The 19,890-nt window shown below is 41.9% G+C and overlaps 1 protein-coding gene across 1 annotated transcript in view; it reads right to left on the reverse strand.

The window, feature by feature from the left end:
• The window catches only part of ITPR2 (inositol 1,4,5-trisphosphate receptor type 2), a 228,853-nt gene that overhangs the window by 147,234 nt on the left and 61,729 nt on the right, over window positions 1-19,890 (reverse strand). The window contains 10 exon segments of the mRNA XM_048500683.1: window positions 9,250-9,400; window positions 10,816-10,960; window positions 11,930-12,181; window positions 12,954-13,139; window positions 13,233-13,352; window positions 13,829-14,001; window positions 15,004-15,165; window positions 16,843-16,984; window positions 19,310-19,470; window positions 19,580-19,679. Coding sequence (XP_048356640.1) covers window positions 9,250-9,400; window positions 10,816-10,960; window positions 11,930-12,181; window positions 12,954-13,139; window positions 13,233-13,352; window positions 13,829-14,001; window positions 15,004-15,165; window positions 16,843-16,984; window positions 19,310-19,470; window positions 19,580-19,679 — 1,592 coding nt within the window.

A 19,890-nucleotide genomic window follows, 5' to 3' on the forward strand; every position in this document is an offset into this window, starting at 1 on the left:
ATGGACATCTTAATGTGGTAAGTGTGTTTGTGTGTGTAAGCAAAGTTGAGAGCTATCAAGGTGTAATGGTCACAACTCAGGTATCTCCTTTAGGAATTAAAGGCCACATAAGCAGAAGTGAATGAACAGTTCCAATGGAGATGAAGGCAGATGAATCCTTGAAAAGTAGCTACTGTGCAGCAATAGTAGTAGAAGATAACACTGGCAGAGGATCGATCACAGACAACAACAGTGCCACTTCAGCTAACCCTAGTTAGGGTTTGCAGAGCTCTAGTTATGCAGAGATGCGGCAGACTCATTGATTAAAGGTAAAGTGAAAGGTTTATTAAGGAACTACATTATAGATAGGAAAGCCAAGAGACAAGAATAGCCTCTAGCTGCCTTGCTGACTAAAGAAAAGGGAAAGAAAAAATGACTTGAGAAAAAGCAAGAAACTGCCCTTAGAATATTATTCTAAGAACAGACAAAAAGTGACATAAAAGGATGAGGAGGTCTCTAACCTTACAGACCTATCTGGATGACTACTCGCTAGGGTTGGTCAATACTAAAAAAATTCGGTAAAATTCGGATTTGGGTATTTTGGGGCATAAAATGATTTAGGCGTCTGAATCAATCATAGCCAATTTGGATATGCCCGGTAATCTGGGTAACCAAAAATTCGGGTCCGGCTTATTATTTTGAATTTTGGTGTTTTACACATTTTGGCCTGCAGGGGGTGCAATTTTAAAGCTAGCAGCATCTGAACTTTCAGGACATCTTGAGACTGTCCTGATGATTCCTCTTCCCCTGTTTCAGTGCTCTGGTTGGGGGGTGGCCATTGACCCTTCAAGGCCCCATCCCCCATTGTTTCCGTTCTGGAAGCTAACAGGAAATGGGGGCTACACTTTGAAGGTCCATAACTTTGGGACCTCTGAGAACCAAACTTCTCACTAAACTTGGGGAGTAATTAGACAGTACCTTGCATGATACCCCTGGAATTTTGGTGATAGTAGTTTTAAAACTGCACCCTCATAGTCACTCAGCAGTTTGCCCAGATTCTGTGTCTGTAGTGTTTATTGGTTTCCATTGTGAAGCTGCCAATGGAAGCAGGGAGGGCTGTGGAGCGCACATTTCTCGAAACTCATTAAAACTTCAGGGTGTTCCTGTGAGAAGTCTTTCATGACACCATCCAGGCTCTGCGACTGCTGCTTCAAGGGGTTCAATAAGCGCGGTTAGGGTCCATCTCCCACTGCCCCCCATAAGCAAAGTTCCTCAAACCTGATGTGGTGTTGCTATCCAAAAAAGACTCTCCTGAAGATAATTCCTGGAACATCTTTGGTGACAGTACCTTGATAATGTGCACCCCACAGCCTCCCACCAGAAATTCCTACTGATATAAATGCAGAAGTCACTGCAGAACAAAGAATCTTGGGTAAATTTTGGGGGTATTCTGCAGGTGCATTTTAGGGACATATCAGCACTAATATCAGGGTATCATCAGGAGACTGTCCTGATGACACCCCCAAGCTTGGTGGTTTTGGTTTAGGGGCCAAAGTTATGGACCCTCAAAATGGTGCAGCTACCATCTCCTTAGCTTTCTTCCTATTGGAAACAATGGGGATAGAGGCCCCCTTGAGGGTCCATAACTTTGCCCCTGGAACCAAACTGGGTAATAAACTTTAGTGCTTTTCATCAGACAGTCTCCGATGATACCCTGAAATTTGGTGCCACTAGGCTTTAAAAAAAATCCGGGTTTCATGTTTCAATCAGCCCTGCACATGAAGCCTTATTGGAGTGAGTGAGCGTGAAAACACGCAAACTAAAGCATTTTAAAGCTAGTGACAATCTCAGGGTATCATCAGGGAGACTGGTCCTGATGATAATTTGGTGCAGTTTTGTCTGTGGGAGCCAAAGTTATGGACTCCCTCAAAGGTGTAGCCCCCATCCCTATCAGCTCCCATTGGAAACAATGGGGATAGTTGCACCCCTTTGAGGGCTCCATACCTGGGAAACCAAACTGCACTAAACTTATGGGCAAACATCGGACAGTCACCTGATGTGATACCTCTGATACAATTTTAAGTCGATACATCTCAAAATGCGCCCTGCAGGCACCCTAGAAATTTGTTGTCTAAGATCTTTTGTTCCAGTGGACTTCTACCCTGTTTCTAATATAAGACATCCCCAAAAATAAGACATAGTAGAGGTTTTGCTGGAAGTGTGAAATATAAGGCATCCCCCCTGAAAGTAAGACATAGCAAAGTTTCTTTGTTTCAAGCATGTCTTCGGCCAAAACAGTGTTCGCCATACGCCAATCTTGCATAAAACAAGACACCAGTCCTATATTCAGATAAACATTTGTGAAGGTATTGTTATTTATCGGGGAATTTCTTTGAAAGAGAGCTGTGAGGTGCACATTTCTGAGAGAGTCAGCTTAGGTTTTCAGGAGAAAGTTTCGATGACACTATCCAGGTTTAGGGGAATTTTGCTCAGGGTTTAATCTAAGGGACCCAAAAAGGGTAGGGTCCATCTCCACTGCCCCCCCGAAGTAAAAAAACTCAAAACCTGGATGGTGTCATCCAGACTCCTGAAGATGTTCTTGAAAGTTTTGTGGGTTTACTCATGAAAATGTGTACTCCATAAGCCCCTATCAGAAATTCCCTATTATTGCAATGCAGCCAAGTCACTGCAGAACAAAGAATCTTGGTGCAATTTTGAAAAGCCTGCAGGTGCATTTGTGGATGTATCGGTACTAGTATTTCAGCAGTATCATCAGATCAACCGATGATACCCTCCAGTGTTTATGCAGTTTGTTCAGTGCTGGACCTCAAAAGGGTAGCCCTCATCCTTAGTTCCCATTGGAAAGAGAATGGGAGATAGGGGACTTTGGGGTCCATATAACTTTGGCCCCTCTAAACCAAACTGTACCAACTTGGAGGGCAATCATCAGGACAGTCTCTGATGATACCCTGAAAATTTGCGCTGATATGTTTAAAATGCGCCCCCTGCAGGTAAATAAACGTGAAAAAAAACACCCAAAAAATAAAAAAACTAATTTATTGGTGATCCGAATCCCATGGATTCGGATCTGTTAGGATTCGGACAGCTCAGATTCGGTTCCTGCTCGTCCAAATCTGTCCGAATCAGTGCAGATTCGGTAAAAATTCGGATTTGGACTGTCCGAATCTCCAACCCTACTACTCGCCCATCCCCTGCTAGGTCTTCTTCTCATTTCTTTGCACGCTAGACATTGCCAGTTCCGATAACAGGTACTGAGCAGAAGGCAGCAATGGCAAACCACTTCTGATCACTTCTTACCTGAAAAACCCTTTGATGGGACAATCCAAAAATTTAAAAATATAGCACTAGAAGACAGAACCTCCCAGGTCAGATGGTACTCAATCAGCTACTGGGGAAGAGTAGAGAACAAGCACAAGTAGCACTATTCTTAACAACACACTGAGTAAAAAATTCAGTTATTGATGTGAATGTGTATGCAAATGGAATGCCCAAAGCTGTTAACATATATAGCAGGAAAACAGAACATGAGAAGTTTTAATCAAGGTAATTCAAAATTGAAAAACAAGAATATTTAAACATTGCAATCCTAGGAGTGAGTGAACTAAAGTAGACTGAATTAGGACATTATCAGTCAGAAAATTACTAAGTGTTTTACCAGGGGAATGATAAAAACAGATCAAACTGAGTTGCTTTAATAACAAGGCGAGATGTAGCACAGGCAATCAGGAGCAAACATAATGCAAACTCTGATCAAATAACATAAATCAGGTTTTCCATGAAGTGAATCAACATAAACATTATTAAAATGTGCACCTTTACTACCGATGCTGAAGAAAAAGAAACTGAAAACTTCTACCCAAGTGTCAAGGAAGAAACTGACCACACATCTAAACAAGATGTGCAGATAAGTATAGATGACTAGAATGCAAAAGTGGGAAACAAAGCAGAATCAAATACTGTTAGAAAATTAGGGTAACAAACATAAAATGAAGAAGCAGACTGGTTCATAGAAATCTGTGAAAACAAATTGTTCATTACAAATGCATGTCAGGCAACCAAACAGATGATTGTATACATGGAAATCACCAGATGGCCAATATAAAAATAAAATAAATTACCTAATTGGAAGCAAGAGATAAAGAAACTATATTCTCTCTGCTAAAGCAAGACCCGGAGCTGATTGTTAATGTCAAAAATTAAAATAAAACTGAAGAAAAGCACCAAAACGTTCAAAATGCCAAAATACAATCTAAACAACATTTCTGAATATTCAAAGATCATGTAAAGAACAGGTTCACATTACTAAAGTCAAGTGAATGTGAACTGGAAGAACTATGAGATATCATCAAGGAAGAATGCATAAAGATTTTTGTAGCCACATGAAATGAAAAGTTTTGATGGATTAAAGTATTTTTAATACATTTAATACATTTTAATACATTTTAATACAAGAAAGACAGACAAGAAGCAAAAGAGGGCAGAAATAGAATCAGAAGCCTAAGTGCAGCATCCCAGCAACGTGTAAGTTGGGGGAAAGAGAACTATTATGATAACCAGTATAAAGAAATAGAAGACAACAACAAAAAAGGAAGAATGAGAGATCTGTTCCACATGATTCAATAAATCAAGGAGAAATTTAAAGCATGGTTTAAGGCTAAAATATCTACATGGAAATACATTAATTGAACAGGAAAACATAAATAAAAGATGGGAACAGGACACAGAACTATGCAGAAGAGATGAAAGGATAGCATATTCCTTCAAAAAGGAATTATGTGAAGAAAAATTTGCCATTTTAGAAAGTAAAGCAATTGGGAGAAACAACTACCAGCAGTAATGTGATATCAATAGAACTATTTTAAGTCTCAGAAATGGAGTCCATCAAAAATTTTAACAAAAATATGCTAACAAATGTGGAAAACAAAATAATGGACCACAAACTGGAAACAGTCAATCTACCTGCCAATTCCAAAAAAACAGACATCAAAGACTGTAGCAACTACCAGATCACTGCATTAATTTCTCACATGAGTAAAGTGAGGCACAACATTTTAAAACAAAGAATGTTAAGATATGTAGAACAAGAAATGCTAGATATTCACACTGGATTCAGAAAAGGATATGGCACTAGAGATCATATTGCAAATGTATGCATATCAGATAATTTCAGAAGAAAATCAGTTTGTATTTCATATATTACAGCAAAGCTTTTTACTGTGGGGATTATGAAAACCTTTGGTTGCTTCTAAAAGATATGAATGTGCCACAACATCTGCTACTTTGATGCGTAGCCTATACTCTGAACAACAGGCTACTCTTAGTTCAGAATATGGAGGAATGGTTTCCAATTGGCAAAGGTGTCACACAAAGATGTATTTTATCCCCCTAGCTTTTCAATCTGTAAACAGAACAGATCATAAGGAAAGCTGGATTAAATTTAGATGCAGGTGGAATGAAAATTGGTGAAAAGAACATTAACAACTGGCATATGTAGATGACACCACATTACTGGCAGAAAATAGTGAAGATTTGAAATGGCTGCTGCTGAAGGTTAAAAAAGAAAGTATCAAAGCAGAATTGCTGCTGAACATCAAGAAGACAAAATAATGACTACTGAAGAGTTAAACAACTTTACAGTTGATGGTGAAGAAAAAGAGATTGTTCAACTTTTTTTTTCTTTGGCTCAATCATTAACCCAAAGGGAGATTGCAACTAAAATATCAGAAAGAAACTGAGACTGGAAAAGGCAGCCTTGAAAGAGATAGAAAAATCCTTGCAGGTAAGGATGTGCTACTGGAGACCAAGATAATTCATAGTACAGTATTCTCCATTATTATGTATAGGTGTAAAATCTGGACAAAGAAGAATGCAGACACAAAGAAAGTTGATTCATTTGAAATGAGGTGTTGGAGGAGAGCTTTAGGAAGGCCACAGACTGCCAAAAGGACAAATAAATGAGTTCTAGATCAAATCAAGTCTGAACTCTCCCTAGACACCAAAGTGACTAAGCTGAAGCTATTGTACTTTGGTCACATTTTGAGAATTCAAGAATCACTGGAAAACCCAGTAATGCTAGCAAAAACTGAAGGCAGCAGGAAAAGAGGAAGACCCAACTTAAGATGCACTGACTCAATCTCAAAATCTCAGCCCTCCATTTGCAAGATCTGAACAGCACTGTAAATGATTTTGGGGGTCATTAATGCAAAGGGCTGCCAGAAGAACGTAACATTTGACAAAGTAACAAGCAAGAGAAACTTTAGCCAGTTCCCAGGTGTCAGGCCTGTGCCATCTAGGCCTGGCAGTTCACAGGTCCACAGCTCAGCTGCAGATGGCCCGACCATTACCATTGCTCAAGGCTATGGAGGCCTCCCTCTTTTGCTTGCCGTACCTACGGTAGTTCAATACAGCTTAATCGTTTCTCCTTATCTGCATTCTTGGAGAAGTAAACTGTCTGTACCAAACAATGCTGTTATTCACACTGTCCTTTCACATGCTGGTACAATGTGAATGAGAGGGAGGGGGATTCATGGGTTGAACCTAACTGTAAAAGTATATACCAAGGGTCAGGGAGCCAAACACCTCAGTTTCGGCTACCTGAACCTGGGATGACACAGTGCCAATAAAGCTCTTGAAAGCTTTCTGAGTCTTGTTAATGACTGGAGTAACAGACCCTTACCCCAGGCCTATCACTGCTACATAACAAAAGCTGGGTATACAATTTCCTACTACTTAAACAAAAAATTTCGCAACAACCCTGGGAGGTAGGTTAGGTTAGTGTGTATGACTTGTCCAAGGTCACCCAGTGAACTTCTTTGGCAGTTGAGATTTTTACCTGGGTCTCCCAGATCCTACTCTGTCACTCTAAATAATATGCATACTAACTAATTTGACTCTCATATAGTATCTGTATCTATTTGTGCACATTTGTGGATTCTGAAGAGATTTTTTAAAAAAATGAATGAGAAATTGAGAAAGGGTTTTGGTAATAGAAAGCAGGCTCCTGGCAGTCTAATTGGGGGGTTATTTATCTCCATCATAGAAAAATTATTTAAACATTAAGTACCTTTAGAACATCTGCAGTTAGTTTTTTTATTACTGGTACAGAAGGATAAGACTACTGTAGTTAACCTAAAAGTACCTATATTGTTACTATTTACACTTATACAATGCATTCCTGCCAAATTACAGCTAACAATTAAAAACAGGATACTGTAAAACTGTATCAAACAATCAATTAAAACCAAAGTACACATATATAACGCGAAAGACAGCAATTAAAACGTAAGGGAGGAAGAAGGAGACATTGAGGGAACACCAGATGAAACAAAAAAGTGTTCAACCCACTGGCAGAAGAAAATGAGAGCAGGGGGTATTGGTAAGCATGAATAGAAGTTCTGCTGCCAGAACAAACTGCACCTGCCTACCTGTCCTGTAGATACTTATCCTGTAGATATTAGCCCTTTTCAGGGGTTACGCTTAATCATGACCTACATACAATTCTCCTGACATGCACAATTGTTATTCTCAATGGAAGAGACATTGCCAAACACTACTGATGCTACATCTGTGTATCAGAGGCTACTCGACAAAATCAGGAAGTGAAATTTCTGGCAGGGCTCCTGTGCCTTCAACAGCTACTCAACAAGGAGGCCTTTTATTAAACTACTTTTTGTCCAAGACACTCACAAGAGTCCCACTGGAAAACACAACAGCCCGGCAAATCATTCAATTCAAAATTTTGAAAGAGATTTAAGGAGATAGATTGATATTAACAGATAGGAAGCCTACATTAAATATATATATAGGCCTTCTGCTTAAATGTTGCAATTTCACACTGCATTAAATTAATTCAGTGGAAGAACATTTTAGCAAGGGTACAAAGAAACTTAATTAATTTTAGTATTTGTAGCTGAAATGGGTTGTCAATCCCTACCTATATATTGTTAATATCAGTCAATAACTTCAGTGAGAGCCAAAGTAATACAGAAATCAATCTCAGACAAGCCTTCAACCTATTTCAAGACCTAGGCAATTATATTTTAAATTAACATGGAGCAGGTGTTGAAGATAGTTACTGAAGGGAAACAGAAATCACAGTTATAATCATTTTTCCCAAAGGTGCCGACGTATTTCACATAGCAAGAACAACCACTGAAATGAAGCTAAGCTGCTGAGGGGCTGACAGTTACTTAGCATATAAGGATCAAAGGATGGGTAGAACATAGAATCAATCCAGCTCTGGGTTTTTTGTGAATAACAGCTGTGGACTGTGTCAAAGGAGATGCACATCCAGTCAAACCAACTGAGTCCAGACAAGCATCACGAGGCATGTGAGTTTGTGCAGTAGGTAAATACAACAAGCACCCATACAAGCTGCACCTGTGGAATTCTGCTCATGGTCCTTGCTGGTTGGACCAGAGGACTTGGCTTCAGTCTATATCCTAGTTTTTGATTTTATAAAGAGAAACAAGATGCAATCATGACAGATCTTCCACAAGAGACGCATTAACGTGTGCTCCAGGGACAATCTGCTAGACTGCAGTCCAATTATCTACCTGTCTCCATGGAGGCCAGCCTTGTAGGCTCAATATTCTCAGGTCTCAGTGCCAATGAATCACAGACTTAAAGGACCAGGATTCAATGTCCAACTGAGTACCCTCTGCCACATGGTAGCACTTTGACACCCAGCACAGAGCTTAACATTAACAAAAGGTTAATTAGTAAAAACAGTAGAGGGTTTTGGCAATGGAAGGGTGACATCAGGGTAGAGGATGATCTTAATTTAAGCCAAGTGGAGATGACAAGAATTAAAATGGGAAGGGGAGGGAATGTGTGTGTGTGTATGTATGTGAGTGATATGTTTTAGTAACAAGTGTGCGACTTCTTTCATTATATCTGATTTTAATAATCTCATCCTCCTGTTGAATACGTGACACAACCAGAGCAGCAAACCACCTCGTTTCATTTGACACAGTTCATAGTGCCTGTATCTCACAGAGGTATATTTTGGGATACATTCCCATGATGACTCCTCCCAAAACCAATTTGGGCCTTAACTATGCCTGAGGATTCTTGCTGAAACTAGTGGCGCTGCCAGACATGTAAGCATGCATGAGATCTGAACAACTCTCAACAGAACACTAAATCATCTTTCTTCAGGTCTGAAATCTAAAGACCCATAGTCAAAGGGAGTCTAAATAATGTATTATAAAATGTTAAGTACTGTCTGTTGGTTCCCCCCCCCCTTACCTCCATCCTGAAATTTGCTTAATCTTTCAAAGTAGGATGACATAGGCCCCTGTACAATATCAAGGATAGCCAGGAGTGTTCTGGTCAGCCTCAGTAGCTCACTGAAACTATAAAAACCAAAGTATATGAGATTGCGAGCCAGGTGCACCACCTAAAGAAAGGGAGGAAACAAGACAGAAAGATCAACAGGGAGAACGAGATGCCAACACTAAACTAGTAATGAGTGGACCTGGCCAAGTTCCCATGGAAAGAGTTATTTTTCAGATGTGTGCTGTATAGCTACAATTTTGATTCTAATCCCACCATGAAATGTTAAATTCATTGCTATGTTTCAGACCTAGGGACTTCAGGTCATTTGAGAAGAGATGGGATCACTCTGACATGAAGTTACCATTCTTGTAAGCATACATCTGGACAACTTGTTCTCTCATCCCAGTGACGTGTACAAAGTGTGAGGGTCTCATGAACTTGAAAACATTCTGGGTCTGATCAGGCAGGAATCTAATTCTGGAGGACCAGGGAAGGGAGGCAGAGGAAAATGCCTAAAATCCAGCATTTGGTCCAGAGACCACAGTTGTTTTATTACTATATTAATCTAAAGTTTATTTCTATTTTATTTTAAATAACATTCTAAGCTGCCTTTCCAGCCAATTTAAGACCTCCAAGACCTCCAATAAAAACATTAAAACAAGAGTAAAAGAACATATAAATATATTAAAACAATTAAAACACATAAACATGAGGAAGAATCAATGAAAATCAGTGAGGGAATGCCAGACAATACAAAAAGGTTTTCACCCGTTGGTAGAAGACAATGATAGAAGAAGACAGGTGAATCTCCCAGGGAAGGGAATTTCATAATTTTGGTGCCAAGATAGAGAAGGCCCTTTCTCAAGTTGCCCACAGTGAAGCTTCAGACAGAGGCAGCATCCGAAGCAGGGCCTCCAAAGAGAAACTCCTTACAGGAGAGACAGGCAAGGTATAAATCCAAACTCTTCCTCTTCCTCTTCTTCTTCCTCTTCTTCTTCTTCCTCTTCTTCTTCTTCCTCTTCTTCTTCCTCTTCTTCAAAGTAGCTTTAATTTGTTATTACCCTTTGCAATGCAATCCCGAGAAGAGTTACTTTGGTCTAAGCCCACTGATTTCTGCTCAAGATCACACTGTGGTCACACACATATCCAGGCATTTCAGGGCAAATAAGAAGCTCCAGGCCATCTAGCAAGAGAAGCTCCTTCCCATTACCCCTCCAGAAAAGGTGGCAACATGGGCATAATGAAATGCTGTACTTCAGGTCACTCCCCTGTGTTCTGACCAGTCTTGCATTATCCCTGCAGAACAGTAAGGCAAATCCCAAACCTCTGGAGTTATTCAAAGGCTGGGCCATTCCTAATAATTATTTGGTATCAAAAATGACCATGTATACACAGGATACCGGATGGAAAGATTGTGAGGAATTGTAAAAAAAGAGAGAGAGAGAGCAAAAAATGTGACTTAATCAGTTTTGGAACTTTGCTGTTCTTTGATTTGAGAAGCATTGCTGGTGCTAGCCCGGTTAATGCAAAAATTACCTCAAAGGTTAGCTTGTTCTTCTCTTTATCTCCAAAAGGAAATGTCTGATTCACAACTTCCTTCAGGTACTCTTCTACAAATTCCATTGTCAAAGCAAATTTTCTCTTCATGTCATTCCTTGATGAATCCGTGAAAGAGTCGTATCTACAAAACAGGCAGTGAAAGACTGAAGGAACAGCACTCAGGAGGAGGCAGAGAATGCTCAATAGGCCATTTCCCCATACTTAACAAGTACAGGCACACAATACAGGAGAGACTGCTAGGATAGCCGACTGCCAGGAGACACAAGTGTGCTGTTTCTTTAATAAAGACGAACATCCATGCCATGACAACATTTAGCTGCCCATTTCCACACATTAAAGACGTCAGGGATCTTTTTTCAGGCCTATTAGCAATCCTAAGGACTGCAGATGTTCCCCACAGGCTTATCCCAAGAAAGGAATTCCCATCATAAGCACCAGTTCTACCCCTCCACTTGACCTACTTGTGAGTTAGATGGGTTGCAATTTTGCTGCATTGCTTTTCGGCTTACTTCCTTGTTCTGCAATTGATAAGCAATTTAGTGTTTGCACAAAATGGGCAGAATAATCAAAGAATGAATTAACCAACAAAGAGTCCCACTGAGTCCCCGATGAGAATACTTTATTCTACAAGTCTGCTGACAAGATGTGAATAACACAGTCTTTGTTGGTTGATCATCCTCAGTAGATAGTATTCAGAGGTCCACCACCTCTGCACATCAATTTTTTTGTGTGCTTATAGTCAAAAGGCATTGATAGATCTATCCTCCATGTAGTTATCTTTTCATTAGGCATTATCTGGGCCCTTTCAAAGCCGTCTAAGATTGTGGCATTGGAAAAAAAATGACTTGGATTCTTACTACATTTTCCTCTCACAGAAGGCAGTCTTTGTGAGTGGCAGTTCTCCACTCCCAATACTGACTCACCCCCCACATTTTTCCTGGGGCCCCAATAATCCGAGAGGACAGGATTCCAGGAGGCACTGTCAAATCCATCAGGCAAGGGGAGATTCGGGGGAAAAAAGCCACTTTATTTTGTCTGTCTGAGGGCATAACCAATTAACCGGATCTGCTCATTTCAAAAGGAAACTTACTCATGGATGGTTATCTTAGTGGGGATTTCTGTCCACAGACGGGCATATTTTACAGGCACAACAGTCTCCTGAGGATCTCTATCCACATGCATGTGCAACATGAGGCGGCAGAAAGATGCTCGCAGGTCATAAGGCAGGCTCTCATCTGACATACAGCGCAGGATCAGATCTACTGAGAGCTGAGTAGAAATCTGGTTGATTGCCAAATATTGACGGTCCAAGCACATCCTTGCAAATAGGTTCAACTGATACCTTGAGATAAAGAAATGATGTCATTTCCACTCCACAGAAGCTTCCTGGAGGACCTCCCTGCAATCTGACTACGTGTGCTTGTTGATACATTATCACTTACTTATAAGAGATCGACAGATACACAAATACAAACACAGTAATTCATCCTCTACCCCCCCCCCCCCCCCTCGGCAACTTGGAAACTCTGTTTTAAATGCAAAATTGGTAATCCAGTCAGGCATCACACTTTTACACATCCGTAAAATATCTTCTGAATGGAAACAATAATAAAGACAAGCCCCCAACCAGTTGATACTTCTATACAATGGGGAGGAGCCTACTTAAATTAATGGACCAATTTTTGCAGATAGATACAATAGCACAGACCTTGCTTGGAGTACCCAAGAAAAAGGTCAGTAGAGGGCAGCTAGAGATACTCCAGAGCTGGGGAACAGCCTTGAGTCAAGAGTGGGGAAATGAGGGAGAGTTCCAGTTGAGATGTGGAGGCAGCTTCCCACAAGAACTGATCAGATTCCATGGGATGCCCAGAGAAAGGGATCCTCCAAAAGAGCTGGCCTCAGGACAAGTGGAAAATTGTCCAGGGAGAACACACTGACACATTGTCCAGGGAGAACACACTGATACTTGCTGCTCAGGTTGAAAGGAGAAGGGTAAGGATTGAGGTAGAAGAAAAAGCACTCAGGGCTGGCAAGAATCTCCCAGACTCAAGCAAGGGCCTCAAGTTCATGTTCCGCGGGCCGCCCCCACATTCCTCATATGAATATTACGTTACCTATAATAAGTAAGGACTTCCAAATCACTCTTGTTGCCCTCCTTCGCTTCTTGAGCAAGATGCCGGATTGCTTTGCCATGTGGCTCCTTATTGCTATCAATCCAGTACAGCCAAACCTCTTCCTCGTCGATTTCATCAGAAAGGGTGGAATATTCCATGGGACCATCCACTTGCATCGAAACCAACCTTTAAACGAACAATCCACGCAACAGCTAGTGATGGTCTCCACAAACAGTGCCAGACAAAGTAAACGTAAAAGGAAAATCTCAGTTAGCTCACTTGGTCCGAATGAGAATGTCAGCATTTCCTGGGCTCAGCATATATTTGCAAATCAGTTCCTGAGTCACTGGGATGGCCATTGTGTTGGAAACACACAGGTCAGAAAGATAGTCCAAGAACCTTGTAGCAAAGGGGGAAATAACAAGAAATCACCAAAAAACATCACAGTTGGGTTTTACTAAAAATATTTGACACAACAATCATCAACTGGGGAATTCAGATTAGCCTGTGCACTCCCACACATGCCAGCTGGGTGACCTTGGGCTAGTCACAGCTTCTCGGAGCTCTCTCAGCCTCACCTACCTCACAGGGTGTTTGTTGTGAGGGGGGAAGGGCAAGGAGATTGTAAACCCCTTTGAGTTTCCTATAGGAGAGAAAAGGGGATATAAATCCAAACTCTTCTTCTCCTTCTTCAACTGTACCCACTACCCAAATATGGATCACAATATACAGAGATATTGGTTGCTTAAGGGGATCCAATCGATTCCTTATACACACATGCAAAGATATGTTCAAAACTGGTATCCGAATACAAATCTGAGCAGTGCTTAGAAAGAGGGTGGATGGGTGGGGGGAATACAAATGTTATATCAAACCTCGGCTCTCTATTTCTCCTGAGTAAATTCACAAATGTCTCTATTTCTTTAGCTGTGATGTGTTTCTCTAGAAGCTTCCTGTTGTTGTGCAACAAAGCTGTGATTGTGTCTTCTGCCAAGATATCATAGCCAATTTGGGACTGCATGACGCAGAAGTTCTTTGCAATATATTCCTGGAAGAAAATCACATGATGGTCTGTCAAATCACTTGACAGTTGGAGGGGGGCTTTTCCTTCTGCCGCTTTTGGGGTTAGCAACAAGACCCACATGGTTCCATCAGTTCACTTCTTAGGGAGAACTGCCTCACACCAGTTTTTCTGTTGATTTCAGTTCAGTGACTATTCTGCCCTGTCCCTTATTTAAAAAATATAACAACCGCATTAGAGGATAAAATGGAGGAAAGGAAATGCACCTAATTAGTTATTCTACACACCTGTGGATCCTGAACACTGAATTGCCAAGGCCAAGAACATCCAGCAAAGGCAGATGACTATTCCATTATGACTATAGGTTCTTCCAATATGACTCAACAAGATAGAGATGCTTTAGTAAAACGACCTATCACTACCTGCTGGGAGGTAAGTAGAATATGACAGGCAGAAAAAGACAGGAACAGAGCCCCTCTCTACGAACAGAGGAGTTATCTTTCCTCATCTCGTGTCAGATCACTTCTCTATTCCCAGCTTTTGTTTGTTTAAAAGTTTGTATCATTCCAAACATGGGTCCATGAAGCTCCCAATAGCAAGTAACATCATGGTATAAAACAACAATAAAAGTAATATAAAAGCAACAGAAAATCGGCATGAGCCATAGCAATCTGTCAGACACATCAGAAAATATAAACCAGCTTATTAAGGAAGGCCTCACCAAGTAAGTCATAGTCATAGGCCTGTCCTGTCCTTAGGGCTACCTTGCCATGGTTTTTATTTCAGGTGAGGCACATCACATCACACCACAGAGATGCCAGCAAGCCTTAAGAAGTCAGTCAGCCAGCATTATTATAGTCATAGCAGTCAAATGAAGCTGAACGTCAAAGAATAAAGGTTCTCACTGAAAGTAAAATACTAGCTCTGATATCCCTCTGGATTGTATTCAACTCCAAGCATGACCAAGAAGTTCTTGAACTGCCTGCTGCATTCAAATTTGTAGACACTTGGAAAAGCTCCAAGACCAACCTGATTTTTTCTGTAGTCCTGTTGGGAATGCCGAAGCACTCTATAGCAAAGCCTCAGTATGTATTTGTATGGGGCATATCTTTGATCGCCCAGATCTTCCAGTCTCAACATGGCTCCCTCTCCAGCTTTATCTTTAAATGGAGCTTTGAGGATTCCAAATATCTGTCCAAAAATATTTAACAGATAATTCAGTTGTGGTTCATCCAGGTGGTCTCGCAGCAACTAACAATACTTAAAACAACAACAATAAAAGGTACAATTGAAGATGACAGCAAACCTGGAATCTTTGACTGAAGTCCTGTGAACAGAATACTAAAAGCAGCAAGCAGGGTGCCTGTGAAGATGAAGCGAGTTCTTCCCATCTCCACAGCCCCCTTTGTTGGCAAAGCTGGATCCTAGCTTTGCAAGGAGGGGAGCCAGCAGGGTGCCTTTGAAGATGGGGAGCCAGTTGTGTGAAAAAATACAACGGGCTCCAGCAAGTGGGAACCCACAAGTGGGGACTTGAGACAACATTACCCCCATCTTTTTTCTTCTGTTCTTCTCCCTCTCTGCTCTGACTCTCCATCCCACCACCCCTTCTCTTAATCTTCTATATTTTTGCCCCGCTGTCCTAGCTCTCTTTCTGGAGTTGTGTTGAGGAGGGCAAAGCTCCAAGGTTCAGCAGAAGAAAACACTGGAACATGAGGAAGATGAGAAGGGAAAGGAGACAGGAAGCGTGGGAAAGGAGACAGAAAAGGAGACCCCTTCCCCTACCTTGCATGCCACCCCTCCCTCCCCTTCCCCTCCCTCCACTAGGGTGGGTGGGCCATGTCCAAATGCCGGGCCCCTCCCTCCCCTCCCTTGCATGCCACCCCTCCCTCCCCTTCCCCTCCCTCCACTAGGGTGGGTGGGCCATGTCCAGATGCCAGGCCCCTCCCTCCTCTCCCTTGCATGCCACCTCTCCCTCCCCTTCCCCTCCCTCCACTAGGGTGGGTGGGCCATGCCCAGATGCCAGGCCCCTCCCTCCTCTCCCTTGCATGCCACCTCTCCCTCCCCTTCCCCTCCGTCCACTAGGGTGGGTGGGCCATGCCCAGATGCCAGGCCCCTCCCTCCTCTCCCTTGCATGCCCCCTCTCCCTCCCCTTCCCCTCCCTCCACTAGGGTGGGTGGGCCATGTCCAGATGCCGGGCCCCTCCCTCCCCTCCCTTGCATGCCACTTCTCACTCACTCCCCTCCCTCACTGAATAAAGCTGATTCATATTGGCTTTATTTAGGTTTACTTAAAAATTCTGGGTTAAAATTTTACTGACATTTTGTATTGATGCTGAAGCCTATTCAGTACATCCCAAAGTTGGGTAATATCAGAAGTTTCGGTTCACCTGACAGGGGTCAACAACTCTTTCCCATTGGGCAATGATGCAGAGAAAGCACAACCAAACTTGTAGGGTTGCCTGTTGAACTTTAAGCAGAAGCCCAGTTCTATTGTTTTGCAAAATAGGAGCAGGTAGGATGGGGAACCGAGGATGGGAGAAGGTAGCTTCACAAATGGCCAAAGAGGAAGAGGGCTGGACAGTTTTGCTTATGCAGAAACCAGTCAGGGGAAAGACGCCATCTTTGGAGGAGCTTGCTCCATTCTGAGGCCTGGAGAAAGCAGCTGGTGATAGCTACAAAACTTGACTGAAACCAAAGGATGGCAGAGAATGGATGCAACATACTCCTTCCTGATCTTTCACCAACCAATCTCTCTCTCTTTGAAGCCTATGGGCATGCTTTGTGCAAAACAGCTGATAAAAGACAGACCATAATATCCTAACAAAAGAATCTACTTCATAGAAAGCATCATTGATTGCCAAATATATACCTGGGCTAATATATTTTGTTCTCTCATTAACTTTTGCCTTTCCCGGTTGGGTTTAGTTACTACCACATCCAGAACCTCCTGACCATTATTAGGCACATCAGCAACAAAAAAAATGAGATCTTCCAAGAGCTTCGTGACAAACCTGGGTTTGGAGAAATGCAAAACAGTAAATAAGAGCTAATTAGCAATACACATATCTTTCAACTGTATTACAAATATTCAACTGTATTCAACTGTATTACAAATAACGCAAGTTGAATCTAGTGGATCCATTCTGCAAATGGCAACACCATCCCCAGATGCAAGAGCCTATCTGAGACTTGCATCTCTGGGGAAAGTACCCTGGGCTGAAAAAGAGTACTGCCATTAGCGGAATGGATCACTGGAAGCCAACTCTACATCTATAGAAAAGCTACTCCCATAGATCTAGCATGAGGCATAACTAAATATGAGGGAAGATCCATGGTTAGATCTCCTAAGGTTTTAACACTGAAAAGCAACTGCTGGGATGCTTGTCTGTAATGTGGCTCAGGAAAGCATTCCCCTGCACTGAGGGAAGTCATCCCTCAAAGCTGTTACTAATTGCTGTTGGGAAAAAGTTAAGTATAATTTAACGTACACACACAGTGATCAACAGGAACCTGTCAAAGGAAAATGACCCAGCTCAAAGGAAGTCCTTCTCACAGATCCAGACCTCCAGTCCAAATCACCCCAACACACAGAAAACTTATTTTTAATATGAAAGAAAACATTAAAACTTTGGGTTGGGCCTTTTTTATTCCAAACTCCATATTTAACAGTGTAATCCCAGGCCAAGTGACACACTTCAAAGGCCACTGACTTCAGTGAACTTAGAAGAACATAACTCTGCTTAGGATTTCACTGTAAATCACCCTCATATATTTTACCAAGGAAGCACTGAATGGCACATTGTACCCCAGTTCAGGTGTCCTGATGCTGGACCTCCCACACAACATTGAGTTTGACCCTAACACAAACAAATCCCCAAATCCAGCTATGCAGATGAACCAGAATGAAGCTATGAAAACAGGACCAGGTTTGATTCTCCTACACAAATAAATGGCATTTGTTCATTCATTTTGGTGAAAGCAAAGAACAACATTCAAAGTCACTGCTGCAATGAAGGAATCACCTGCCCATAATCCTGACATGGGACAGCCCAGACCTGAATAACAGAGACCATTAAAGGAGGTATGATAGGACTCCGTGCACAGAACAGGCAGAGATGCTTGGGGATCCCAGCAGCACACAAGTTCAGTGTATACAAGAATACTCCAACCAAATCATTTTGCAGGTTTACCGGAAGTACTACAGACAAGATGGTGTAGACTCAAAACAATGTATAGGCATTGTTCTCTGTGTGGTGATGGAAAGTGCCGTCAAGCAGCAGTCAACCTATGGCTACCCTGTAAGGTTTGCAAGGCCAGAGACATTGAGAAGTTGTTTGAAGCTGTCTACCGCTGTGTAGCAATCTTGGACTTACTTGGTGATTTCCCATTCAAACACTCACCAGGACCAACTTGCTTAGCTTCTAAGATCTCACGAGATTGGGCTAGGCTGGGCTATCCAATCAGGGTTCTCCCTGTAATGTAACACAATTCTCAGCCAAGCCAATCCTTAAACCCCTTCCTCCTGCCAGTCAAAGGCATATACAGAAGAGCAGTTCCTTCACAGAGATGAATTGGGCTGATGATAGGGTCAGGATGGATATGATTCTACCACACATGTAATTAAGACACATTTGCAAAGGTGTAAACAGATGCCACCCTGACCTGGATGGCCCAGCCCTGACCTGATCTTGTCAGATCGCAGAAGTGAAACAGGGTGAACCCTGGTTAGTATTTGGGCAAGACACCACCAAGACACCAAGGAAGTCCAGGGTTGCTACGCAGACAAGCAATGACAAACCGCCTTTGAATATCTCTTGCCTTGAAAACCCAACAAGGTCGTCATAAATTGGCTGAAACTTGAGAGCACTTTCCACCACCAAATAAACCCCACAACAGTCACAAAACTAGGATTGCTAATAAGCAGAAATAATCTGCAACAAAAAAAGACATCATAATTTCTACCTACACTGAAATGCTAGTTCTTTCTTCTGGATGACGAGAAGGTCTAATAATTATGGTGTGAATGCTACATACATATAGTTGCTTGCCAGTCAGGGATTGATCAGGATATTACAACAACCTGAAGCAAAATGAACCAAATGGTTCAAGAGCCAGATGGATCAGCCTCAGGGCCAGGGGCCATTATTACTACAGCCCATGTCTGAGCTGAGTAACCCTTTCAGGACTGCCAGCACCTGAAAGGGTCTCTCGGCTCAGATGTCTCCTGCCCACCAGTGGGCCTGCAAGGCAGCAGCACATCAGAAACTGCAGCGAGTTCAAGAGCCAATCACTATCAAGGACAGAGTAGGAAGAAGACAGGAGGCGGGAACACTGACCTCCTTTCGTTTTGAGATATTGAGCCATTCTCCAGGGTTTTAACTGATGATGCTAAAACTTTGTTGGCATCATTGGCAAAATCCAAATCTCTCACCTCAGACAGAGGAACAGACACAATAGCAAAAGCTTCCTTGTCTTCCTTTGTTTGGCAGGTTCCAATCTGCAGCAGTGAAGGGAAGAGGGGCCAGGGGTAGAGAACAACCATCAATACCTAAACAGGGAGAACACATTTCTTTGGCTAGGTTACATTGACTGCTCTCAATATTTACTTTTAACATCACAGGCCTTTCTTCATCTTTGTCTATTGGAATGTTGGTACTGGTGACCCATGTATTAGTGCAAAGGTGTCTCAGTCGAACGTATGAATTCCTAAAGGCAAACAGAGGAAAAAACACTTTTCAAGGAACAAGTCTTTTGAGTATAGTGTCATTTTTCAAAACCACTCGCAAAAAAATTATAGGCTGCAATTCCATTGACAAAGTCTATTAAAACGAAAACCAACTGGGGAGTAGAAAAATAGGCCCAAATCCTAGAACATCAATTATAGGTCAGGAATTAAACACTAAAAATTATGGCATAT

This window comes from Sphaerodactylus townsendi, linkage group LG06, assembly GCF_021028975.2.
Source record: "Sphaerodactylus townsendi isolate TG3544 linkage group LG06, MPM_Stown_v2.3, whole genome shotgun sequence".
Taxonomy (NCBI): domain Eukaryota; kingdom Metazoa; phylum Chordata; class Lepidosauria; order Squamata; family Sphaerodactylidae; genus Sphaerodactylus; species Sphaerodactylus townsendi.